The sequence below is a fragment of the Canis lupus genome, chromosome 4, assembly GCF_011100685.1.
Source record: "Canis lupus familiaris isolate Mischka breed German Shepherd chromosome 4, alternate assembly UU_Cfam_GSD_1.0, whole genome shotgun sequence".
Lineage (NCBI taxonomy): Eukaryota > Metazoa > Chordata > Mammalia > Carnivora > Canidae > Canis > Canis lupus.
Window position 1 is genome coordinate 70,946,956 of NC_049225.1, and position 26,912 is coordinate 70,973,867.

The window sequence follows — 26,912 nt, forward strand, 5'->3', positions numbered from 1 at the left end:
CTGCCTCCCTTCCCCTCCCCCGGCCGTCTTCTCTCTGCACAGCTGTGCCCTGAGCCATTCATGGAGCACACGGCCCCCTCTAGACCTCCATTCAGCTTCAAGAGAATTCCCTGCCCGCACAATCCCGAGCTCACTGCCAGGACCTGCCCCCAGCCTGCCCTCTCAAGGGTGTGTGCGCCCCTGGGTCCGAAAGGGCCACCTGTGTGCTGGGCTGAGCACAGAGCCCCGACAGAGACTGTGTGAGCTCCCAGGGCTCCTTGCAGAGACAACCAGTGTGAGGTGGGAAGGAGAGCCAGGACAGTCATGTTGGGTGTGAAAACACGAGCTGAGGATCTGAGAGTCCTGACACACACTGGACTTTCAGGTGGATTAACACCGTATCTAAGGCCATTTTCCTTTTGCACCTTTTGCATTCAATATCTAAATATTCATAATTTTTCTTTTTTTAAATTTTTATTTATTTACTCATAAGTAAATATGAGAGACAGAGAGAGAGATAGAGAGAAAGAGAGAGAGGCAGAGACACAGGCAAAGGGAGAAGCAGGCTCCATGCAGGGAGCCTGATGTGGGACTTGATCCCGGGACTCCAGGATCACGCCCTGGGCGGAAAGCAGGCGCTAAACTGCTGAGCTACCCAGGGATCCCCAATATTCATAATTTTTTGACATGGTGTCTGCTTCTCCCCTCACGCTACTGCCCAGGGCCCTGCAAACATTGGAGCAGGCTGGAAAAGACATTTGGGAGATGCTCTACCAATCAGAACTGGCCATCCGCCTGATGGGCTGCCAAGGAAGGGGCAGCCGGGGCCTTCGGGAGACGGGTGTGGAAGGGGACTCCTCCACTGGGGTAAGACCTTCTACTGGACTCACGTTAAGATGCTCCCCCAACTGGAAGACAGCACCGTAGCCAGTGAGCCGCTGAAAGACGGCGCCCAGCAAATCTGTCTCGTGGAATCCGTGCATCTTACCTTCCAGAATAAAGTCACAACACAATATCCCTGCACTGACTTCACATTTCTCCAGACGTCAGGAGCCTCCGAGGGAGCTGAAATTAACCAAAGATGGGGGGGGGGGGGGGGGGTCATGACATGTGTGTAGGACAATATAGTTCAGTCAAATGAAGTGATGATGACCTGTCCTGCCTGAGACTTGCTTCTCACTTTTTTCACCCTCTGTGACTTCTTCCCACTTGTCCACGGCCACATCGTTCACGCCTCACTAAGTGCACATAGTAGGTGCTCTACCAAAGGTCTGCTGCCTCAAACCAAAAGTTCTTATGAACATCGAGCCTGAGCTTCCAGAAGCCACCAGAAAATTTTGGAATCATTCATCAGTTAGACCAACTGTAGGAGGTTAGTTAGGTGAACTTCTCATTGGTTGAATTTCTAGGAGCAGCAGACCGTTGCTACTTCCTTGCTTCATTTGCAAAGGTTGCAACAGAGGTGCACTAAGTGGCAGCCCTAGGGGCCGGGGATGCTCTTACATGTGACCCTGATTTCACATTGGCTGGTCCTCTCACCAGTCCTCTAGCCTGGGCACCCCTCTCTGATCCCCCTCCACTGGGAAGGCCACATCCCCCTCCTCCCCACACCCCTTTCTCTCCCAGCTGCCAGCCTGCCCGGGACAGCTACCTGCCTATTGGACACCCAGGACATCCACTCACTGCCGTCACTACTGTGTTCTAGAAAAGCCTGTCTTTACCGCCAATAAACCATGAGGACATTTGTGATTTGATTCAAAACTTCTCTGTGCAAGAAGAACTATTTTGGAATGTAACACAAAGATTAAGCTGTTTTAAAAATATATAAATTCTTTTATAAAAAATTTTAAAAAATAGTTTACTATCCCCAAGAATTGCAATTCAAGGAAGTCCCTTTTTAGTTGCTGACCCTTTCTCCTCAACTTAAAGATGACCATACATTTTATAATATATATTGAAGCAGATTTCAACTTCCTAAATAATCCATGGGAGAAGCCAATATTCATTCAAAAACTTACTGAAATACTCAGAAAGAGCACGAGACTCTCAGCTCAATGCAAAATCTTCAGCTGGTTTGTAAGTCAGTCCTTGTGAGGACAGCCCTGAAGCACAGCTGCTGCGCTCTGTATTTGGGCCCATAGAGTTTCTACTGTATTTCTACTGGTGCCATTTCCATCTGCTCACTACGATTACACTGAGGTACGGTTATAATACACAGAAACGTCGCCTTTCCAGCATCAAGCAAAATGTCGTCAGTAAAAAAAAAAAAATGTATATGTAGATATAGATGTATCTATAGATATATAGACATGTATGTACATCTATCTATACCTAGCTATATATATTTACAGATTCACCACCAGTAGCTTCATCTCATTCTCTTGTTACCATCAAAAGCAAAATTTGAGATTTTCAGAATTTTTTGAACTAAAAGAAATACAGTTCCCTAAAAACCCTGTCCTTCGGCCATTTTTCCTTTTGCACTTAATTTTAGTTATAATGTTAAAATGAATTAGCAAAAAAAACCCGAAAACCCAAAGCAGAGCGGTATCATTAAAGCAAAGATTCTTTAATAAAACACAAGTGAGGAGCGTACCACGTTACTGTCAGGAGCAGGCCATTCCATAGCAGGGATTCCTGAGGAGCCTATGCCTCTAGAAAGATCTATGGGAGGCCCCGGGGAGTACAGGAGTGAGGCTGAGCAGGAGCCCCAGATGAGGAGAGGAAGGCTGCTGAGCACAACCAGTGACCAACAGATGTTTAGTCTGGGACGAGCTGTCCTCGTCACCCCCTCAGCTCCAGTCACTGCTTTAAAGGGGTCCTCGGGACGCCTGGGTGGCTCAGCGGTTTAGCGCCTGCCTTCAGCCCAGGGCGTGATCCTGGAGACCCAGGATCGAGTCCCTCATCAGGCTCCCTGCATGGAGTCTGCTTCTCCCTCTGCCTGTGTCTCTGCCTCTCTCTCTGTCTCTCATGAATAAACAAATAAATTAAGTAAGTAATAAAGTAATAAATTAAAACAAAATAAAGTGGTCCTCATGGGGTGGGGGGACAGAGAGAGCCCTGCCGGCCTACACTCACCAAGAGAAGATGGAATGAGATGAATACATAAACTCCTTCCTTTGGGGTAAGAGAGCCAGGACCTGAACCGACAAGATCTCAAGGTTGTAATAATATCAAGGACAGAACCCACAGGGTCCAGCTCTGGTTAAGGGCAGAGCTCTGGAGTCGGTGGCCTGGGTGGGCGGCACAGTCAACAGCTCCGTCACTTGCTGGCTATGCCAGGGAAGGCACTGATGCTCCCTGTGCCTCTGCGTCCTCTGATCCAAAGCCAGGCCCCGACCTTGGTGCCTCCGGCCTCCTGCCATCAGGAGGAACAGACAAAAACACGGCAAGCACCGTGAGCCATGGGTGGCGCTCAGCCAGTGGTTGCTGCCACCACAGTTGCTGCCTGCCATTCATCGCCACTGTCAACTAGGCGAGTCTCCCCCATCTACAGCTGCAACCTGCCTCCTCCATAAACTGGGCAACAACGATAATTTGTTGTTCTGAATTGGAAGATGAAAGCAGGCCGGGCCCATCTGACCTCCGGAGGCCTGCTGGAGCTGGAAGCTGCAGTTATTGCCAGAAAGACTCGGGGTTTGATCAGTGGTGAGGGAAGTCCCACCGCAAGAATGGTCGAGAGGACTCATGGTTCACTGATGCTGAATGAATGACATATCAATGAAAATTAAGTTTCCAAATGTCATTACACGTCCACACATAGCCTGAGTTGTTGGTATGAGATCAACACTTTCCTTGGCAATGGACACTACTGTTTGTCCCTCGTCCTTAATTTTCAAAGTCTATGCTAATTCACAGAGCCCCAGATCCAATGGGAAGCCAGCAATACCAGTAGCTTATAAACCATCTTGGCAAAACGAAAGAAGAGAAAGTGTATGAAAGAAAGAACACTGACTGACGTATGTTTGAGGTGGATGTCTTCCCATCCACAGGCCACTAAGCATTTAATTCAGCACTTTTCAAAAAGATGGCATTCAGCCTCTGTTGTAGTATTTTCCCCTTGGTTTTGGTATAATCCAAAGCTCTCATGGAGACCAACCCACCTCCCGTGGGTCAGTTTAGATCCTTGAGTTAAATACTGGGGAGCTGAACATACCAGCTTCCACTGTGGTGAAGTTCTGACGAGTCCACTCACTCCATTTCCAGAAGTGGTTGGCATTAGCACAGCGGACCTGGGCCGAGTACTCTGTGTCTGGCTCCAGACCACTTAAGACGAGCTCCCCATTCACCTTGACGGAAACATTGTGCTTCTTCAAAGGAAGGGAGGGAGGAAGGAAAGGAAGAAAAGAAATGAGAAGAAAAGAAAAAACGAAACAAGAAGAAGAAGAAAGAACAGAGAAGACAGGAGTACTGGTGAGCATGCTTCAGTGCAAAGTCAAATCACAGCATGGCCCATTCTGATTTGGGGTAAGACTACTTCTCTGATAAAAGAAAATCTCTAAGACACTCTGCCCAACTCTAAACTTTGTGATTTAAATTTCATGAACCTTTTGAAACAGATAACCCTTACCATTTGAACCCACACATAAATAAGATTTTTTAAATTTTATTTATTAGTTCCAGACGTAGAATTTAAGGATTCATCAGTTGCATAGAACACCTAGTGTTCATTACATCTTGTACCCTCCTTAATGCCCATCACCCAGTTATCCCTCACCCCTGCCTACCTCCCCCAGAAATAAGGTTTTAAAGAGGTTTTATTCATTAGTCTCTCTGTTCAGGACATAAAGAGATTTTTTGAAAATAGAAAATTAAGCAGCATTCTTACTTGTATCACTTTTCCTTCACCATAGAGTTCAACTTGGCACAACAGTGTGTAATAATTCCCAGTGGAGTGTACCTTCCAGGTCATGGTGGCATTTGTGACACTTACATCTTTAAACAATACATTAAAGGGAGCCATTGGGTGCACTGCCAAAAAGAAAAAACACACACATACACACGCAAGTAAAAAAAAATTCAACACAAATCCAAAAAGATTTTGGTAAACAGGCAGTTCATTTCTTCATTTATTTATTCAGTAGCATTTTTTTGTTTACTTTTGAAAACATGTTATATGAAACCAGACTTCTAGCCAAGATAGAGTCTGCCAACTACAGCCTTTCTCTCTTACTGATTATATTAGAAATTCTGAACAAAACATAAAAAGAAACTACTGAGGACTCTTAAACAAAAAGCAAGCACACTGTGAAGGAGAATCAAAATTTGAAGTGGCTCATGGGAGAGTACAACAGAACCCAGAGTCTAAACAAAGTAACATCAACAATGACAAAAATGACATCAACAATGTCAATCATAACAACCCCAAATTATTCTACATAAAAAACCCCGAAACATATCACCAATTTACAAGGGAAAATACAATCAACAGATGGCAACCTCAAGATGACCCATGTAGCTACAATTATTAAAGACTTAAAAGACAGATCCATGTCATAAAAGTAACCACATTTGAAATGAATAGAAGAAAAACACTTCTCAGCAGAAAATAGAAACTATGCTTTAAAAAATCAAATGCAAATTTTGGAACCAAAAAATATAATATCTGAAGTGAAAAACTGACTGGATGAGTTCAGGTCTTCTAAAGACAAGATAAGCACTCCCAATCTGTGTATCTCACTGAATCCAGTCAATAGAGTGCATGGAATATTCTTAAATATTCTGCTTCAGAACTCTGAAAGGTTAATAGCAGCAGGCAGATTGGAGAAGATCCAAATTTGAAGTATTGCTGCCCTCAGTGGAGGGCAAAGGAAGACATGTTGTAAAGCTTCTCCATTTTACTTGAAGAGGAGAATATTAACCCTAAGAAAACTATGAAAGATTAATAACATATTTCAGTTTCCACGGTGGGGCGGGGGAACAGGGATACAAAGAGATGTAGGCAAAAGTCATAGATAAATTGAAGTGGGATACTAAAAAATGTTCAAATAATCCAAAAGGGGGCAGGATGGGAAAGATCAGAGGAACAAAACACAGAGGGAACAACTAGAAAATAAATAATAAAATGGTAAGCTTAAGTCCCACCATGTAAATAATTATGCCATATATAAATGTTCTAAACATGCCAACAAAAAGAGAAATTGTCAGGTGGTAGAGAAAATAAAACCAGTCATGGACCTTGCCTTCAAAGCGCAACAGGGGAGCAAACATGAATCGATAACCACAAAAATAAATGCAACATTGAAAGTGAGATGACAAGAGTGAAAGTGTAAAAGGCCTTTTGACCTAAAAGATGGAGTTCTAGAAGCCCCTATCCTGAGCCTTCATCTTTATCTCATATCCAATTGGCTGATGACTCAAAATTTTAATTCTCCTCCTATGCCCTCCAAACTCTATACCCAACGGTCTCCTCAGAATCTCCACTGAGATATCTGAAAGACATCTTGAACTTGACACCACTGAAACAGAACTCTGTGCTTCTGCTCAGGGCTGCTCCTCCCCCCAAATCCTCCCCATTTCAGGAAATCGTTCCAGTATTAGCTCAACTGTTTAAGTCAAAACCCTGGGAATCATCCTAAAATCCTCTTTCCCTTGTAATACACATGCCTTCCCTAAATAAGTCCTACCAACTATATTCCAAAGTGAATTCAGAATATGACCACTTCCCACCAACTTTTTCACTCCATCTGGTGCAATGTCTCGGCCTGATGACTGCAACAGCCTCCCAACCATCTCCCTGTCTCCACCTTCGGCCCGGACACTCCAGCCTGAGTGATCTTTTCCCACTGCGTAAGTCATATCATTTATCTGTCCTGATGAACGCCTTCTAACACACCCCGGCAAGACTACCCTCTTCGTGCCACAGTTACTGCGTGACCGGGACACTCCAATCACCTTTCTCTCATAATATGGGCATAAGAACATTCTGTCTCGGGGATCCCTGGGTGGCTCAGCGGTTTGGTGCCTGCCTTTGGCCCAGGGTGCGATCCTGGAGTCCTGGGATCGAGTCCCACATCAGGCTCCCGGCATGCTTCTCCCTCCTCCTGTGTCTCTGCCTCTCTCTCTCTCTCTCTCTATCATAAATAAATAAATAAATAAATAAATAAATAAATAAATAAATAAATCTTTAAAAAAAAAAAAAAAGAACATTCTGTCTCTCAAACAACCCAGAGCTTGTTCCCATCCCGTGACCTTTTCAAATCCTATTCTTTTTACTTCAAATGCTCTGCCCCTCGATGTTTTCTGCTCCTGTCTCATTCTTGGACTGCCTCATCTTAACTGAAGCAGCATCCCGGGCATTCTCTACCACGTTACCTGAGTTTACAATCTCCACAGCGTATCTCAATACTTGAAATACTGTCTATTTACTGTATGTGTCCAATCCCCAACCTCAGCACCCCTCCCCCCTTGACACACTCTAGCCTACAAGCTCACCAGGGGCAGTTACCCAGCTTCGTCCACTGCCTGGCTACACTGGAGCCACTCTGTAATTATCTGGCTGACTGAGTGATGATTAAGCTGAAATCTAAAAGATGTGTAGGAATTAAGAGGGCAAAAGGTGAAAGATGAGCATTCTAGAAGAAGTGAACACGGGTAACCATTCTGCATTTCATAAAAGAGAAAACATGTGGTCAAAGCGTAGGAAGAGATACTCAACTTTGTAGATCAAAACCATCATAGAATACCACGGTATTCCCGGTAAACTGACAAGATGAAATGGGCAACCATACCAACGTGGACACACTGCAGAACTACAACTGGTAGAGCCACTTTGGAAAACCATCAGCATTGTGTCCAAAGTTGCACATCTACATTCTCTATGTCCTCACCAATTCCGCTCTTAGGTACACACTCAAGAAAACTAATGGCGAGTCCTACGTAGATAATGCTCACATCAGCACCGTACCCAAGAGCAAAACCCTTCATGTAACCTGAAAAACCATCAAAGGGGATGCCTGAACAAAATACCATACATTTACACAATGAAATACTTTACGGCAGTAGGACTCAACGGACTATATAATAACACTCAATGATATGGGTCGCTGTCCGTAATTTAATATCACAGAAACAGTAGTTACTCCATTATTACATATGGCTTGAGGTCTTTTACATACATCAAAACCGATCAAAATAAAAAATACAGCATTTAAGGATGACACCAGAAATGAGAATACACACACACACACACACACACACACATCCACCATTTAAATCTGTAATTATCTCGGGGGACGGAGCGGGGTGGGGGTGCTGTGGGATGGGAGATGATGTGAGTTACTGTTCTAGTCTCAAGGTGAGTACTGAGCATGCACGTGCTTATGACATTATCAAAACAAATAACAGGGGACCACGGGCCACACATGCATCCATGAAGAGAAGTGTGGCATCAACGAGAGTTATCAATTAAAACTTTCACTTAGGATATGAATTAGGCAAAAATCAACAGCACATTCCCTGGATCACACAGTGCGTCACACAGTGGAGGAGCAGAACCACAGTGGGCTACGACACCAGTCTCACCTCGATGAGTCAGGTTAAAAAGAATGTGGACACTTCTCTTTCTTAAGTAGTTTTCGGCCGTGAGGGTGAAGTTATACATTTCTTGGGACTCTGGAGCTACTTGCCAATTACACCAGCCTTTGTGTTTACAAAGTGTCTTTTTCCCAGAAAATCTTAAAAAAAAAAACACACAAAACACAACAAGTTCAGGGTTTACACTTTTGTCAACACAGGTACGTATCCCTGTGCTCGGGGCACACTCAGTCGCTCCTCACATTATGTTCCACAGGATGGCATCGGTCCCCCATCAACAAATACCACAACTGAAACTGTCGTTTCAACAAATTCGATTCTGGGGTTAATTGTGTAACCATGAATCAGTGACTGCCCCCCAACCCCGCCACCATCCAACATGGGTGGTGAGAATACTCCTTAATTTATTTTAAAGACTCTTAAAGAGTTAGAAATTAGGTAGACCCAGATCATCAGATGGAACTATTTTCACATCAAGATTCACCGTTAATGGTCTTATCATTTTTAAGCTGCGTTTTCCTTTCATGAAAGTCAGGTGGAAAGTCTCCTATAGTTGCGACCGCTTCAAGATTTCCTCCTGGCAGGGCGGTTGCAAACGGCCTGTTCACATTTTCCACGGCAACACCTCAGGGTGGCTCTTGTTGTCAGAAGCGCCTTGAACAAGGAGGCATCTGTCAAGAACTCACTCAGAGCTGACTTACGATTCGAATAAAGTGTAGCTTTGGGGAAGCTGCTTGAGCAAGCCAGTGTCTCTCCCGGGATCCCAAGTACAGCTCAAGGTCTGAAAGTCCCGGGTTTCACAAGAAAAATCCTTGGGCTCCTCAAGTATTTCTGTCCAAACAAAGAGAAAAACAGATGAAAAGACCTTTATCGAAAAGGGTTAAACCCCTTTATCGAAAGACAAGGGGAACAGCAAAGTTCTGTTTGGGTCTGAGGCCTCAGGGTCCCCCTGACTGATAGGAGGACACCAGCGCCCCCAGAACATCACATTTCGGGCCCCTCATCTCGGCCCCTTCTCTTTCCTTCCCTTGTTCCTTTCTGAGGCTTCACCCGGGATGGGTGATGGGAGCTGGCAGGGCCTGCACTGTGTCCACGTGAGGGATGCTGTCCCCCCAGGGCCTGCTGGTAGTCGCTCCAGTATCGCTGCGGGACAGACGGACAGACCAACAGACCGACCAAACGAAAGAAGGAATGAATGCAATCAGTGTTGCCCGCTGTTTCACCGTGGAAGCTGGGGCCTCGGGGCTATTATGCTTGGGACACCAGGAAGCCCCCATCTGGGGGACTGCTACACTCAGCAGCAGGGCACTGAGCACCCACGGACCAAGGCAGCCCCCCCGGAGCCCCTGTGACAGGCGGGGGCCTCGGTCAGGGGGGCAGAGGCGCCAGGGGCCCAGAGCAGCAGGACGGAGCCGTCCCAGCCGTTGCCCTCCCTGCAGCACAGGGGCAGGAGGTCTCCCGCAAACCCAGGAGGCCACTGGGCACCGGCACCCAGACCTCTGGAGAAAGGGACACGCTCCCTCCCCGCCCCCGCCGCCAGCCACGGGGGCCCCTGCCGTCTCCCACACCCGCTTCGGGACGGGCGGCCTCCACCTGCTCATTCCCCCTGTGCATGGCCATGGGGGGAATGAGAAGAAGATCCAAACCCAGGCCCCCCAGGCACACCACCGGCTGCCTCCCTGGCCTCGGCTGGCCGGCCATCTGTGTCCCCGCAGTGCCAATCTGCGGTCACTCCACACGGCCAAGGCGAGGCACGGCCTTGCCCTGAACTTTCTCCCTTTTAGTAATTTTGGTTTCTAGGAATCAAATTGTCAAGAAGGACAAGAAAACAACAGGAAATCCTTCAGGGTGTCTTTTCCGGAGTCTCTCCTAGAAGACTCTGGGGACCAAAGAGCATCCAGACCATGAGCAGAAATGTTGACTTGTCTTCTGATAAAGGAAATTCCATCTATTCCATAGAAGCGGGAAGAGAAGAGCACAGGGACGTGCATACTCACTTGACACAAAGAGAACGATGCCCTTTATGTCATCTCCTCGGTCCACCTTACAATAGATATTTGTCCCCGTTTCCCTAATGAAGGCAACATTGTGCAAGTTGAACATGGAGACATTTGGATCGAGCTGCTGCCCCTGCATCCGGACGCCTTCCAAATAACAGGATATGTTATTTTGCTGGCTCCTAGAAACGTAACAAATGGTGACATTGGAGCCTTCTTCCACCAGCTTATCTTTAGGGAAAACGAACAATGGCTCGTGTCCAAGAGAATTCTGTACTACAAGATAAAATTTAAAAAAACACAGCACAGTTAGGACATCGCTCAAATTTCAAACCAGCCCCTCTGGTCTCACTCTCAACAGACAGCTTTAGATTCCTCGACCTGCTGGAGAGCAGAGGAGCCTCAATTTCTAGATGAACCTATAAACTTTGCTGCCTGTACAAGGGCTCCCACTGTTGGGCAAAATGCTGCCGCTGTTCCTACTACAAAGACCACGTCCTGTCGCCCTGGGAGTCTGTGGCACTGCTAGCCCTGCTTACGACGCCCACGGCTGCTCGCCATGGGCTGCAGCCACAAAGGAGGCTCTGCATTCCGTGGGATGTACGTTGTCCCGTGGGCCGTACATTGTCTCCTACCAGTGCCATCACCCGTACAGGTAGGCCTGGGCCCACCTTCACTCACCCAGCAAGCGGCAAAGCCCCTGCCAGGTCTGTCCATCTCCGCAGCCACCTGGCTCCCCATCCTTTCTTTAAAAAAAAGATTTTATGTATGTATTTATTTGAGAGAGAGAGAGAGAGAGAAAGAACATGAGCAGGAGGGGCAGAGGGAGAGAGAGAACCTCAAGCAGATTCCCCGCTAAGTGCAGAGCCTGATGCTGGACTGAATCCCACAACCTGAGATCAGGACCTGAGCTAAAATCAAGATTTGGATGCTCAACTGATTGAGCCACCCGGGTGTCCCCGTGTGTCCCTCTTAATCTCTAAATTGTACCACTGACCTCATCTCTGCCCACCTTCTTGGGAATACCAGTCACTCAAATCTCCTTTTCGGGATGCCTGGGTGGCTCAGCAGTTCAGCATCTGCCTTTGGTCCAGTGTGTGATCCCGGGGTCCCGGGATCAAGTACTACGTTGTGCTCCGTGCATGGAGCCTGCTTCTCCCTCTGCCTCTCTCTCTCTCTCTCTCTCTCTCTCTCTCTGTGCCTCTCATGAATAAATAAATACAGTCTTTTTAAAAAATAAAATAAAGGTCCCCAGGTGATTCAAATGTGCAACCGTGGCTGAGAGCCAGCGTTTGGGGGTTAGGAATAATCAGTCAGGTCTTTCCATTCATTCTTGAGTTAGTTTGGAAGTTACAGAGTTTGAGAAATCTAGTCCATTCTATCACAGTTGCTTATAATGTAGTTCTCTCTTACTATCTTTTCAGTCTCTGCTTTTTCCTGGGTGCCCCTCTGTCAGCAGTAGGAGGTCATGTCAAGAGGGCAGCCTCTGGAGCCAGGTTGTCTGGGCTGAAATTCTGGCTCTACCGCTCAGTGGCTTGATGACCTTAATGGATTCCTTAAGCTAACTGTGGCTCAGTTTCTTCCTCTGTGAAGGGGGGATAAGAATAATATACATTTCAAAGGGCTGATTTGAGGGCTAAATTAATATGTAGAGTGCTTAGGACATGGCTAAAATGCAGATTTGTTACCAGTATTAAATAAATACTAGGCTACTTGTGGGTTCATGTGTTTTCAGTTTGGCTTAATAAATTTGCATAAACACTTAATGGAGGAATGGTTCTATGGGCAAGAATTGCAGATTATCTGGCAAGGTATGCAAATGGAGAGAACCAAATGCCAAGGCTTTAGAACCAGCCAAGAGTCGAAATGAAGCATAAGAAATTGTGGCAAATTCCACTCTAAGTTTTAATTAATAACAAAATTAAATTATCAAAATTAAGAGACACTTAAAACATACTTATCCCTAATCTCATTACTCAAATGAAGGCCTGATTTCCCTATTCCGTATTTCACCCCTTCTCTCTACATCAGGGATTGGTAAACTATGGCCCATGGACCAATTCCAGCTTGCCATCTGTTTTTTAAATAAAGTTTTATTAGAACACAACAATTCTCATTTGTTTACATATTGCTTAGGACTGCTTTCATGGTACAATGGCGGAGTTGGAACAGCCTTGACGGACACCAATAGGGTCTGTGAAACCTAAAATATTTCCTATCTTATCTTTTACACAAAAGCTTCCCAGCCTCTGCTCTAGAGGCATACACGTTTTTGTCTTATTCTAATAAAAACATAGGTACAATTTATGTCCTGCTTTGTTCTCTTAGCATTCTATAATAAACACGGGTCACGTGTTTGGAAAACGAATACAAAACTGCCTGAATTTGCATAATTACCTCTAAGAATAAATTCTGAGGCAAGATCATAGATGTCTATCTCCTGGTGGCAAGCTTCACACGCATACTTCTCAGTTCCGATGGAAGACAAAGAAAAATAATCGCGGTTTCTACTCAGTCTCCTTGAAAGAGACTTCTCCTATTTGACAATTGATCCCTCCAAAATATTAAATATTTAAATATTAAATATTCAGCCTTTTCCCTCTTTTATCACCTTCCTTCTTACCATCCACTTCCTCCCAGGAACTCCAGTTGCTCCAGAACCTCTGCTCAGGGGTTGTGGCATCATCCACCGCACTCCTCATTCTTATAAAATGTTTCGCACATTCCAAAGGCAGCTGGGATTCCCAGCTCCAGTGCAGAAGCTGGTTCCCCTTCACAGTGGTGCTATAGTTCTCCTAGAAATAAAGAGAAAATTTGGAAACATGGATAATGCCATCCTTGACTCCAGTCAAGCCATCCTGGAAAATGCCTTGACTAGAGTTACCCCAAAGCTCTCCCCACCCCGGAGCCCAGTGCAGTGGCCACATATGCACAGGTGCAGTCCATTCCTAATCCGCCGGTTGCCCTGCTCTGATGTCTCAGCAGGACCTGCCCCAGCCTCCTGCATTTGGAGCCCTCAGCTCCCGCCCCCTATGGCTTTCCGATTCCAGGGGGCTCGTGGGGAGCAAGTGAGAGAAACCTGAAGCTACCTAAGTCTTGGGGGAAGAGATCCAAGCCAGAAGGTTGGCACCGCGCTCATCACACGGAGCCTGCTGAGAAAATTTCTGCAAACTAGAGAACTAATTGAGTCATTCTTTAAAAGCAAGCAAGACTGAGGAGTATTTTTTTAATATTTAATTTTAGCCGCAGTCAGATCAAGTTGGCCAAATCTTGGTAGAGAGGGCAGTCCTATCTGGTCCCCAGGAGAACGGATGGCTCCCAGAAGCCAGCAGGTGGGTCTCCATGAGGCCCTTGGGCTTTATCTGTTTTCTGTTTGAGTTGGTTTGGTCTCTTATCTTTGCAGATATGGTGGCCAAGGAGCCATATCCTCTTCTGTGAGAATCTTTAGTCTCCAGAGAGGTCAACCACACAGGAATGTCCTACACTGTGCTCTTGGGAAGCTTGCCCAAGTTGAACTGCAACTGGTCTTCCCAAACAGCCTTTTTCTTGTTTTGTTTTGGTTTTTTTTTAGATTTATTTATTTATTTGAGAGAGCGAGCAAGGGAGCAAGGGAGCACACATGCATGAGCAAGGGAGGGGCAAATGGAGGGAGAGAATCCCAAGCAAGCTCCACACTCAGTGTAGCGCCCAATGCAAGGCTTGATCTCACCACCCTGAGATCACGACTGGAGCCTAAGTCAAGAGTCAGACACTTAACCAACTGAGCCACCCTGGTCTTCCTCCAAACAGCCTTTAAGCTTGATCTTTCTAAAATACTTTCTTTAACAAAATAAGCTGCAATGGCTCTTTACCACTTACCCTCCCAGCCATCTACATCCTGCCTCCGTTACCTCTCCCTCACAGGCGTCTCCTCTCTGGACACAGTGGTCTACCTTGTACTTTTATACCTCAACACTTGCTCACACAATGTCCCTGGCTTCATGTCTCCACACTGCCCGTGCAGTGGGTCACATCCATCCCCGCCTCTGCACTGTGTAGTTGTTGGCATTTCCTCTGTGGTTGCGTCCCCGGCTGGAGCATGGCCCCAAGAGAGCGGAGACTGTGCTTCATGCTTCTTCATGGACACTCATGCTCCTCAGTGGGGCCCCCCAGGACACTGGCTTTCTTCCTCCACAGCTGGGTGACAGGGACAACAAACACTTGCACGTCCTGGAAAACTGAGTCTGCATCCCCATTCCTGGGGCCAATCTCAAGCCCTACAGTCATGAGGACGGGCAACATGCATGTCACACACAACATGGAACCAGCAAAGTCTGAGGCCTTCTCTCCACCGACCCCTTTTCCCCTTCCCAGGCTGCTGACCGGCGCCCCCGGCAGAGGCCAACACAGCCCTGGGGAGAGGCCACCTCCGCCCACCTGGGCGACATCTAACAGTGCGCATCCCTTGCCCTCTATGCAGGACTCCAAGTTAGAAGATGGTTCCATTTTGGTTTATTGCATTACTTTCTTCCTGCAAGTTGAGCAGGTAAATTTGGATCAGAATAACTAAGTCATGCTAACCAGATTCACAAGGCGTTGATAGAGAAGCCAGACATGCATTCATTTGTTCATTCATTCATTTATATGCTTCTACCTTTTTTTTTTTTTAAAGAAGATCTTATTTATTTACTCATGAGAGACACGGAGAGGCAGGGACAGAGGCAGAGGGAGAAGCAGGCTCCCTGTGAGGAGCCCGATGCAGGGCTTGACCCCAGGACCCCAGGATCACACCCTGAGCCAAAGATAGATGCCCAACCCCTGAGCCACCCAGGTGCCCCCAAAATATATTTTTTAAATACAAGTTTTGAGGTCCTGACCTATGCAACTTTTCTTTTTAATATGGGCAGTCTTGAGTACATTTTGATTAAATTTTGTTTAAGAGCAAATACCAAAAAGCAAACAAACAAACCCAGAAACTCTATCAGTAATGGTGACTTTGCTGTCGACAAGTCACAGTCTGGATTTTACGTCCTTTATCTCTTTGGAATCTGGCCACTTTTGTCACCCCCAGGGTCACCAGCCACTCCAGGCCCCTCTCCGCTGGACCCAGCCCACAGCCGGTAATGCTTTGCCTTCCCCAACTTCCCCACCTGTTCTCCACTGTGCAGCCAGAGAGGACTTTGCAAACACTTCCAACCAGATCCTGTCACCCCTCTTCTTCCGTGGCTCTCAGGATAATGAAGGAAACTGAGCATGACCTCCAGCATCCGGTGTGGTCCAGCCCAGGCCACACCTGCCCCTCTGTGCTCCACGCTGTCAGGCCTGGGAGCTCACAGCCCTTCCCTCTGGGCCTCAGCTCACGGCCATGGGCTCTCCCCAGAATATTCTTCTCCACCTTCCCTGCAAAATTAGCTTCTAATCCTCTTTCTTCTGGTGGCACCAAGAGACCTTCTTCCAAGTTGCCGGAGAAGGTCAGGCCCCTTGTCGGCAACCAGCACCGCCCTTCCCACACCTGGGACACTCCTGTTTGCGGCTTCGTCCCCTCAGCACTGACAGACCTACGCCTTGAATAACTGCTGGACCCAGGCTCACGGTCCCGAACCATGTGCTGAGTGATTTCAGCGGCTCATTCATGTGCAGAGGGCTCTATCTTTCTGACACTCCTGGCAAGGACTCTGTCCAACCCCAACTTGTGCTTCGTACTGTTTACAGCCTTTAATGGAGGAGATAAAACTTTCCTTGAATGCATCGATTCAGTGACTTTTTTTTTAATGTGATGAATCGTGTTTGGGCTGTTTTCTTTCTTTCTTTCTTTCTTTCTTTCTTTCTTTCTTTCTTTCTTTCTTTCTTTCTTTCTTCTTTCTTTTTTTAAAGATTTTATTTATTTCTTCATGAGAGACACAGAGAGAGGGGGCGAGGCAGAGACACAGGCAGAGGGAGAAGCGGGCTCCACGCAGGGAGCCCGACGTGGGGCTCGATCCCGGGTCCCCAGTGGCGCTAAACCACTGAGCCCCCAGGCTGCCCTGGGCTGTCTTCATTCATTGAGGCGGCAAGTTTAATTCGGCAGATGCCAGTAAGTCGCAAGAAACTGGCGCGTACATCTCTTGGAAGCGCGAGCGAGGCCCCGGACTCTTCCCTGAGGCGCACACGACCCCTGGCGGCCTCGGCTCGGGCCTCCTCAGGCTTGGGCGCCACCCGACGCTGCCTTCTCCTGCCACTGACAGGACCACAGAGCAAGTGGCCGGAGGGCGGACACGGAACGGGCTGTGGGCGGCCCACGCCATCCATCCGGGTCCCTGGCCCGGCCGCAAGCACCTGGGCCTCTCGGGCCGGCCGTCCGCGCGGGAGTCCTGAAGCGGCCCCTCCTCAGCAGCAACGACCGGGCCGGGGCCTGCGCTCCAGGGAACTGCCCCGCGAGGGGAGGTTGTGCTCCTCACAGAAGCAGCCCCGAGGCGGGCTCCGTTCCCGCAACCGGAGGGGGATCTCAGGGGTCTCCTGGACTCCGGGCCTGTGAGGGTCAGACAAGGGCTTCTGGAGGCACTGGCTGGGCCGGGAGGCATGACCAGCCACCGACGACCGGGGGTGCCTGTGGCCGTCACCCCCGTGTGGGCCTCTGGGAGGCGGTGGATGCTCTCCTGGCTCTGGCCCCTTGAGCAGCACAACGGACCTCTCCGGGCTTTGGTGTTCTCCTTTCCCCAGTCAGGCTGGCCTGGGTGACACGGGGACCATACCCTGGACAAGCAGAACTCTAGTCTCAAAGATCTGGGGCCTCAGTAGGTTCCCGGAAGAGGTTTCACAAGCTGTTTTACCCTGAATAAAGAACTCTTAACGAGTAAGTGAAAACAGACATGAACAACTCCCTGTCAGAAAAATTTAAAATGGGATCCACTGGGTCTATGGTTAGCGCTCCTTCTGCTGACGGTGTTATTCGGTACTAGTTTTCCATGAATTCTTCCAGCATTTCTCTCAAATTCCTTTTTCTTAGACAACTGGCCTCAATATATCCTTCGTACAATATTGTACTGGGTCCAAGTCAACAACTGGTGAGTGTATCCGTTAAGAATATAAAAATATGAAAATATAAAAATGATTGGTATGAGGTACAATAGCGGGAAGATGCGCCGATAATGAAAGGTGAGCAGCTGTACATGAGCAATGCAATCACTTAAAATCACAACACGAAACAACTCTCATTAAAAAACAAAACAAACAAAAAAAACGAAACAACTCTCATTGTGGGAAACTACTCTTAGATGAGTGGAAATGGAGACCTGGCATCAATCCTAAATTGACAGAATCAGAGTTATATAAAGTAAATTTATATTTATATAAAGTAAATTTATATATACTTTAAGGCTCTCACTCAGATCTCAAATGCAGTCATGAATATGAAATGTAACTAGAGGCTTTAAAATTAACGGCATTTATACTTTACTAAAGAAACAAACCAGGGGATCCCTGGGTGGCTCAGCGGTTTAGCGCCTGCCTTCGGCCCAGGGCGTGATCCTGGAGTCCCGGGATAGAGTCCCACATCGGGCTCCCTGCATGGAGCCTGCTTCTCCCTCTGCCTGTGTCTCTGCCTCTCTCTCTGTGTGTCTCTCATAAATAAATTAATTAATTAAAAAATCTTAAAAAAAAAAAATCTTTAAAAAAAAAGAAAAAGCAAAAAAGAAACAAACCATTCTGAATCCCTGGGCCCATGCTTCTACTGCCTGAGAAGAGAGCAGCCTTCTGCTGAGCTAATGAAGGTCCCCAGGAGTGACACATCCCTGTGTTCCCCTTCTCACCAGGCAAGTTCCCCTTCAATGAGAAAACATTCCATCATGTTGTCCTTCAACATCCGGGGATAATGAATGAACATGGTATATGCAGGTAGATTATTAAGGTTCCCCAGACCAGACAATGGAAATTGAAAGAAACCACCAAAGTGTCCCAACACTTTGGAGAAGCATCAACTAAATGGACATAGCCATGAGTTGAACCAAGACAAGTGGAAAATCTACCCCAAATAACTCAAAGGCAAAATGATTGTGAAATGAAGGACTTTCATGATTTAATTTGTTGTAGAAAAAGCCACAAGTGAGACAACAAAGGACATCTTGAGCTACTCTCCAACATGGTGGGTGGGTCCAGGAAGAAGCTCTTTGCTGGATAGAACACACAGTGCTGAGACTCATCCTACCTCGTATTTTGGCACAGTATGAAACAGACAGGAAGCCACTGGCCAGAAGGATGTTGCCAAACAATTATATCTTACTTAGGAAAATGTCTGGTGGACAGGGAAGAAAGAGGGAAGAGGAAAAAGGTTGATGGTCATGGATTTTTGGAATTAGGCTCAAGGGCAGCTCCAGTGTCCTGCTTAGGGGACAGAGCAGAAATGAGGAAATGATCTACTTCCTTAACACACCTCATCCAACCTACTGAACCAAAGCTGTCATGTTACTTGGTCCCATACTCTCTTAACTAAAAACACAGAAATGTAATTGTTTTTGGAAAACCATATTGAGTTGCCAAAATGTTTGCATATTGGCATTTTTGCGGATGTTATAAAAAACAAATCATGGTGTCAGGAAAGGATTTTTAAAATGTTGAGCCAAAAAAAAAAAAAAAAATACTTACCACCCAGATGACATTAGATGTTTTAATTCGACTGATTTCTATCTGAAAAACCATTTTTAATTCCTGATGATAAGCAAGGTTGTGGACACTCCATTGTAAATGCAAACACTGATGTGTAGAATTGATGGAAACTTTCAAGGATTCAGGGGCCCATGGCAAAGGTTCAGACAAAACTGAAAGACCAAAAGCAAATACGAAATAATGTTTAATGGGAGCGCAATTGAATAGTTACAGATAATAAGCAGGTCAATACCACCACTGTTTAGTTTTGGAAAATATTGCTCACATGTACGTCTTAGAAGCAGACATCTTGGAAGTCTGTAAGGGAATTCAGAAATCACTTGGTAGATAAAGAAATTAGGGCTTAGATAAATGAAATTACTTACTCAACAATTCATAGCAAGTTAATAAAGAGATAAACAGTAAAACAAAACAAAAGGATACTTTATTGGACAATCTAACTGGTTTAGAAATTTCTAGCAAGGCTATATAAGAGGACTTTTGGCTGTAAATTTCATATTTCTGGAAATCAAAAATGAGTTTTCTGCTTGGAAATCAATATTTCACAGTTTATTAAAAAACCATAAAGTGGGAGCATACCCTATCTCTAGACATGATTGCTTATATCTCAATGCACTAAACTTAAAACACCTCTGGCAAGAATTTACTAATTTACTAAACTCTGTGGATGAGACCAGCAAGACACTTAGCGTGAAGTAAAATAATGATGACAATGTCTTTAGCTCAAGGAAGGAACCCAGTTGGAGAGACACAGGGGTTCAGGACAGGAAAATCCACAGAGAGATAAAGCAGATTGGTGATTGCTGGGGGCTAAGGAAGAGAGCAATACTGCTTCATGATTACAGGGTGATAAAACTGTTTTGGAACTACACAGAGGTGCTAGTTGTGTATTTCAAATGTACTAAATGTCACTGATTTGTTCCTTTTAACCATATAATGATTAATTTTTTGTTATGCAAATTTCACCTCAAATTTTTTTTTTACATAGACATAATCATGATCAAAATGTTCAAATGATACAGAAATTGAGAACCCACCATCCTACCAATTCCATTCTCTCTCCATTGCCAAGTTTAACTATGTGTTTTTCTCAATCTTTCCCAAACACTGAAAAAAATACACTGGACTATGCATTCCATTTTATATTTTTTTAAAGTACTTATGTTATTTTTTATGTATTTTAAGTACTTATTTATTTTTTTAAAGTACTTATTTATGTAGTACTTATGTACTACAAAGGGAAGTAAAATTATAATGTGACTATTCATTATTTCTGGATGGCGAGGTTGAGTGATTTTAGTTTGCTTTTTTATACTTTTCTGTATTTTGTAAATGTTCTTCAGAAACATGCATTACTTTCAGAACCATATGATATGCTAGATTTTACAAGAAATATTCTTCACAGTGGTTCACTCCACTATGATGATACTTCAGAATGCGTAATTTAGTTTTTCTGGGTCAATTTGTACCAAAAGACTGGCACCAGTTATTTTTCCAGTCTTATTACCCACTTAAATTAACTAATTGGCATTCTGAGTCTTCTTTTGTTTTATTTATTTGTTTGTTTATTTATTTATTTAGTATTCTGATTCTTGATGAGCTTTGGCAGAGTGAATCCTTTATCAGACCCTGTTTGGACAAAGTGTAATGAGGTAAGTTGGAATTTCTGAACGCTCAAAGCCCCAAAAATATGGTGGCCACTTTCTATTATTATTATTGGTTAGAGACTTTTTTCTCTACTTTGCAAATAAAATCTCCCTATTCTTAGTTCTAGTTAAAGGCAACAGCCATTATTCATCTTCTTCTTAAACCAGTCCGTTGGGTGAGTCTTCCAAGCCTCAGATGTAAGCTAACCTAAGAGAGATACAGGAAAATGAAAGAGCAGTTCCCTTGTGGAATAGGAGGAAGTGGTTTTAATAATTTTGGCACCAATAGCACCAGAGAATGCCGGGTGCCTATAGAATCATCCTGTCTTCCCTAGCCCTCGTTCCATCCTGTCTGTAGAGTAGTTTGTGGCGTCAGTTTCACAGTGTAGATGCAAACTCCCTGGAGGGTAGAGGCATAGACATGTTTGGCATAGACATGTTTGTACAGACTTTTGTCCCCAGCACTTGGCACAACCTCTTCCCCGCGGCAGATGTTGACCTCAAATTACACAGACCCAGGATCTCCACATGTTCTCAAGAGCATGACAAGCAACAGTTCACTAACCCCTCTACTCATCTTTGGCTTCTCTTCTCCCCAGGGCTGTTTTTCTAAGTCCTTGCTCAAGCACTGATCACAGCGTGCTATCAGAGCCTGTCCCGGGTTTGTTTCTCTAAGGACTGTGAGCTAAACACAGGTGGGCCAAGTCTTACTCAGCTCGGTGACACCAGGTCTAATAACACACCTGTCATGGGAGATACCCAGTGACCGTTTGCTGAATGAATGAGTCAGCTTCCAGTATCAACTGTATTTCTGGAAGCTCTAGAAAGCTACTGCATGAGGCTCTAGGTAGAAAAGGAAGTAGGTATTGACGTATACCATCAGTAAGTATGGGATGACTAGGGTAGTTGAGAGACATCAATCAGGAAGAATTTGGTCAAAGGCAAATGAGGACTTCCTTGGGAAACAGTGGGAAATGTCAAGGTAAAGTCAGGGAGACTAAGGGACCACACAGGTTCTTAAGTCTAGCCCTGTTATTTCTCAGATGCGGAAGCTGAGTTTAAAAAAAGCGAAGTGACTTTCCCAAGCTCAACACAACCAGACAGGAATACAGGGTTCTTGGCCCTGAGCCCAGCTCTCTTTTTATGACGCTGTACTGGATCGTGGCCCAGAAGGGCAGACTTGGTGATCAGAGAGCCTGGGGCTTACTCATAGACTCTCCTCCCACTTTCCTCACCCAGTTTCTCTATGGCCCCAACAATAATTAAGAAAAGAAACCATGTCCCTTTAGAAGTTGGGACATCACGGAGCCATTAAATAGAATGTTATTTCTAAAAGAACACTGAATACCAAAGGTAAAAACCCTCATCATATGTTGTACTGCTTTAAAAAGTATAGGGATGCCTGAGTGGCTCAGTGGTTGAGCATCGGCCCTGGCTCAGGTCATGATCCTGGGGTCCTGGGATCGAGTCCCACATCAGGTTCCCATAGGGAGCCTGCTTCTCCTGCTTCTCCCTCTACCTGTGTCTCTGCCTCTCTCTCTGTCTCTCTCATGAATAAATAAATAAAATCTTTAAAAAAATTTTTTTTAAGTATATATTAAAGTATACAAACAAAATACACATATTTTACCTGGATATACTTTTTAATACTTTACTTATATTTAAGTATTATAGTACAATTTCCCAGTATATATATTTATACTATATACAACATAATACTTTATATATAGTTTAATAACTATATAGAGTATAAATATTTCTAGTATATATAGTATAATTTCACTTCTATAAAAAAATCTACATATTTACATCTCCGTCTTGGTCTGTATGTATTTAGATAAGAGAATGGAAGAAAAGACCACCAAAATACAAACCAGTCACCACCTCTGACTGAAGCAGACAGGGCCCCAGTGCTTACTGGAAGTGAGTCTCATCGGTCAGGAGAAGCTAGGACATCTGAACTGGAGTCTCAGCCCCGAGCCTGGCTGGGTTATCGCGTGGGAGGCCCATTCGTTTTAGTGGAGGTTTAGCAGGTACTTGGCAGATGCACAAAAATTGAGACAAGAAATCCAAGCAGTGTGAGGACAAAGACAAGATTACTTGGCAAAGCAGGCACACTTAGCTGAGAAAGCTGGAAGCAGAAACAAAGACTGGTGGAGAGAGAAACAGGTAAATTCATGGCTGATCGACATAAATGAAGCTGAAAGGGTACTTTCCTCACCCAAGCTGCTTCTGAGAACAGAGTGTCTTGTACGTACATAGTTGATCGTCATTGGATCAGATGAGACTTCGCAAGGGGAGTGAGCTGTGCCAAAAGCTAGGACTTAAATAAATACCCAGGAATTTCTGGAGAGCCTGGAGTTGGGGGCATGGGCCTGTCTGAGAATCAGGAGCTCCCACTGGACCTAACCTTCCTACAGTACAGACTGCCCCCTCAGCCCAGATGTGTCACGCTCAGCAGTAGGACAGATCGGGTGAGGGGTATACACACTACAAATGAGAAATCCTAATTCCCATCTTTCAGCTCCAGATCAAGGGAGATTGCCAACAAACTACGAGTTTTAAGAAGCCAAAAAAGTAGCATCTTCTTATGTATGCTGAACCTAAAAGAAATGGACCCAAACTTAAAGAATACCAGACAGAGGACAGAGCTATTACCAGAACAAAATCTCCTTTGTATTTCCAACTATCTTTTCACAGAGCTTTAAGGGAAATAGAAAAATCCTATGGGTATTTCTTGCCAACAGCACTTTCAGAAATCCATGGAAAGGGAATCTGTGAGTAATTACTAAGAGCATATGCCTGTACTCTGTTACAAAGGCAGTACAGCAGAGAATAAACACAGAAGGAGGAAAATGCAGAGCTTAGTAAAACACAGGCAGAAGCAACACAAACTTTATCAACCAGTAGGCTCTCTCAAGCCTGAGTACCTTCAGACTGGTTCAAAGTAATACACAAAGTACTTACAAACATTTTGTACGTGTGGAATTCTTATTGCCACCACTCACAAAGCTGACTTCCTGAAAAATGCCCTCACTGGGACAGCAGCTAAGTGACAAATACTGTTTCTTTTTCCATAAACAGGATTTCAGCACTTAACATATCATCTTGGAGCACATAGCTTCTCAGTGGATGCCGCTGAAGGACATCACAACTTGTTCTAACCCAGTGGCCCACCCCGGTCTGGTACATCCCATCCCCACACAGCAACTCCTCTGGAGACAGCCACTCACAATATATCTACCACGAAGTTCTGTGGAACTCGAGCCACTCATGAGCGCCCTGGTGGCCAGCGCACTGGCCAGAAAATGAGGGGTAAGGTGTGGCTAATTACACGATGAGCTACCAAGACCTTAGCTCAGGACTAAGGAAACACTGCCACTCACCAATTCCAAGGAATTTCCAAAGAAAAGACTTGTGCAACTTTCCTCTTCAGCACCAATTACCCTTTTTTTTTTCTTCTGTGTGATTTTCTTTTTCTTTTACTATTCTTTCCACAACTTACCTTCACTCTGGAGAGTTCTCAAGGACAGCAATGCCAAGAAGAATGTTGTCTGAAAGACTGAAAAGACAGCCATAGGTTCTAGATTGCTGGAAAAGATAAATGACACAGAAGGAAAATTTTATTTAATTTTAGCTCCGAGCTAAAATTTCTTTGACCCCATGGTGGTAGATGATGGTGTTGGGGGCTCCCACTCTTCTCTCCTTCCTCCATCCGCACCCCCTGTCATGTGAGTCTGGAGTCCCCCCTGTCTCCCAAAGGAAGAGTATGTTTCCCTGCTGCAGGTGACTTGCACTGGCTCCTAACTGCAGAAGCAATGGTGTGCCACCTTGAGCCTGGGCCTCAAAAGACCTGTGTAATTCTGCTTGCCCTTTCATGTTTCCGCCTTTGGCATGAGAAGAGCACGTCTGGGCTACCCTCCATGGAGCCAGGAGAAGGAGCAAGAGGGTCGGCAGCAGGGCTGCTTCCCCTGGGGCCAGCTTCGGTCAGCCAGCTGGTCAACCAGCAGCCAGCCCAGAGCCCCCACCCCAGATGCAGGAGTTATGGGTGCTCACCGCTGTTCCAGCACAGAAGTGACCTGCCAATTTCTTCAAACCAAGCGAAGGCTAGTAAAGAAAAGTAAAGCAAAGAAACAGTAGTGAAACATAAAAAAATAAAAAATAAAAAAATAAAAAAAAGGACCATGGTCTCAGACGAGCTAAATTTGAATTAATTACTTATAGGGGAGTCATCCTCGATCTTCCCTGTCTCCCTTATTAAAATTTCACCGTGTTAACCCCAGCACATTCCACCTAAGGAGATTGGCAGTATTTCATTGTTCAAAATAATTTCCGGTTTTCCTCACTTTAGAGGAGGGTTGTAAACAGCAGGTCAAAGAGCGTCACTGATTCATCGGGTCCTTTGACCACAGGACAATCTGAGGGCACAACAAGTGAACCTAGATGACTTCAAGGAGGCTAATGAGTTCTTAATTTAATAATAAGTGTGTTAGTCAAGGGAAGCCCGAGGAGTTTCACTTTTCTACTTCAAAGTCTGACTCATCCCAGAGACAGGCAATGAAACCAGAGTCCATTTTGCCTCTGTCTAGCCACCTGGCCCTCATCAAAGCCAGAAGAAATTCAGTGACCCAGATCATCCATTTTCACTACCCACAACTAAATGGTAACAACAGTGAAGACAGAAAAAGAATACACCAAGCCCTTAAATTATTCTACAGTAGTCAAGTCTGCTTCCCTAGGAGCCCAAGTGCCAGCAGAAGAAAAGTCTGCAAATGACAGCTTTTACTCATATGCCTTTAAGCCCCCTTTCCTCTCCTTCTATTTTTGGCAAACAGGTCCTTGACACCTCTCTCAAATCTCTACTGACAACTTCAGGTAGGTTCCTACTACCACTAAATGCCAAAGCCAGGGAGAACACGAATTCAAGAGAAAATCATTTCTGCTCAGAACCAAAGGCAAGGCAAAGGAAAATGCTAACATATGAAGTGTGTGTCACTCAGTGTGCAACTGAACCATCCTTCCAGTCCCAGTCTATGGGCACAGATCGGATCCTCCTAACACTGACATCCCCCGAGGACACAGGATCCAACCCCCTGAGGAATGCAAGGCACCACACTGTAAGGAAATCTCATCCCATACATTGGAAAACAGATGATCAGGGAGTGATGTAGGTTGTCTCGTGTTCTCTGTAGGAAAGGGCTGTTTAAAATGTGTTTTGTTTTTTTTTTTTCAAATTTTGGAGTTCTGGGACATCAAATATTTCATGTCGCAAAATTTAAACAAATTTGTAGGGATAGAGGAGTTTCAAACTACAAGTTGGAAGCCACCTATCAACTAAGGGTAACCAGAAATGAAACAATAAAAGCTGCCGTGTAACAGCATCGAAAAATAGGGGCAGCCCGGGTGGCTCAGTGGTTTAGCGCCGCCTTCAGCCCAGGGCTGATCCTGGAGTCCCGGGATCGAGTCCCATGTCGGGCTCCCTGCAGGGAGCCTCTTCTCCCTCTGCCTGTGTCTCTGCCTCTCTCTCTCTCTCTGTGTCTCTCATGAATAAATGAATAAAATCTTAAAAAAAAAAAAAAAAGAAAAGAAAAGAAAATAGTATTTACGAGGGACTTGTTTCCATGGTTTCCACGGCCTGGGGATCACAGAAAGTCCTTGAGAATCACCGGGACACTTGTCTGCGGTCCTGCCCCTCCCCACCGTCCTGCCCGTGGCAGGTTGTGAACCCGGGGAGGTGAGGTTCAGCAGCCGTTCAGGTCCGCCGTTTCTTCATCTCTCCCGCCGATGTGCACAGGTTTACACATGCTGGACAGGTGGCAACCCTGACCCAGCGGTCCCCGCGGCTACTTCTGGCCGTGTGACTGGCCAGCCGCCCTGCCAATGCCTGAGGCCCCAGGCCACCTCAGGACCGCTTGCTGAGGGACTATGGGGTCTAGCTATTGCCTGAGCACCTTCCAGTAAAAGCAGGAGAGGTCACCAAAACTTGCAGAAAGAGAGTCAGCAGCCGGGAACATCCCAGAGACAGGCTGGGCTCTGAGCCAGCTGCCCCCAGGCCCCAGGCCACTGACCGCCCAGCCCACGGGCCTCCCCTCCCCTCCCCTGTACATCGCCTCCAGCTACCTGGGCCCTACCCCGA

General features: G+C 45.7%; 1 protein-coding gene across 5 annotated transcripts in view; it reads right to left on the reverse strand.

Annotated features, from left to right (window-relative positions):
* The window catches only part of OSMR (oncostatin M receptor), a 50,571-nt gene that overhangs the window by 13,932 nt on the left and 9,727 nt on the right, over positions 1-26,912 (reverse strand). Inside the window, exons 1-10 of one of the 5 annotated variants that reach the window (XM_038535268.1) lie at positions 24,833-24,871; positions 24,282-24,367; positions 19,110-19,282; positions 13,135-13,306; positions 10,512-10,787; positions 9,216-9,345; positions 8,503-8,654; positions 4,808-4,950; positions 4,136-4,289; positions 968-1,044 (exon numbers count right to left, since the gene is read on the reverse strand). In XM_038535268.1, coding sequence (XP_038391196.1) covers positions 968-1,044; positions 4,136-4,289; positions 4,808-4,950; positions 8,503-8,654; positions 9,216-9,345; positions 10,512-10,787; positions 13,135-13,306; positions 19,110-19,282; positions 24,282-24,354 — 1,350 coding nt within the window. In that variant the 5' untranslated portion in view covers positions 24,355-24,367; positions 24,833-24,871. Of the gene's footprint in view, positions 1-967; positions 1,045-4,135; positions 4,290-4,807; positions 4,951-8,502; positions 8,655-9,215; positions 9,346-10,511; positions 10,788-11,924; positions 12,076-13,134; positions 13,307-19,109; positions 19,283-24,281; positions 24,368-24,832; positions 24,872-26,912 lie in introns of those variants that run through there. The other 4 variants (XM_038535269.1, XM_038535267.1, XM_038535270.1 and 1 more) reach the window with 4 other exon arrangements.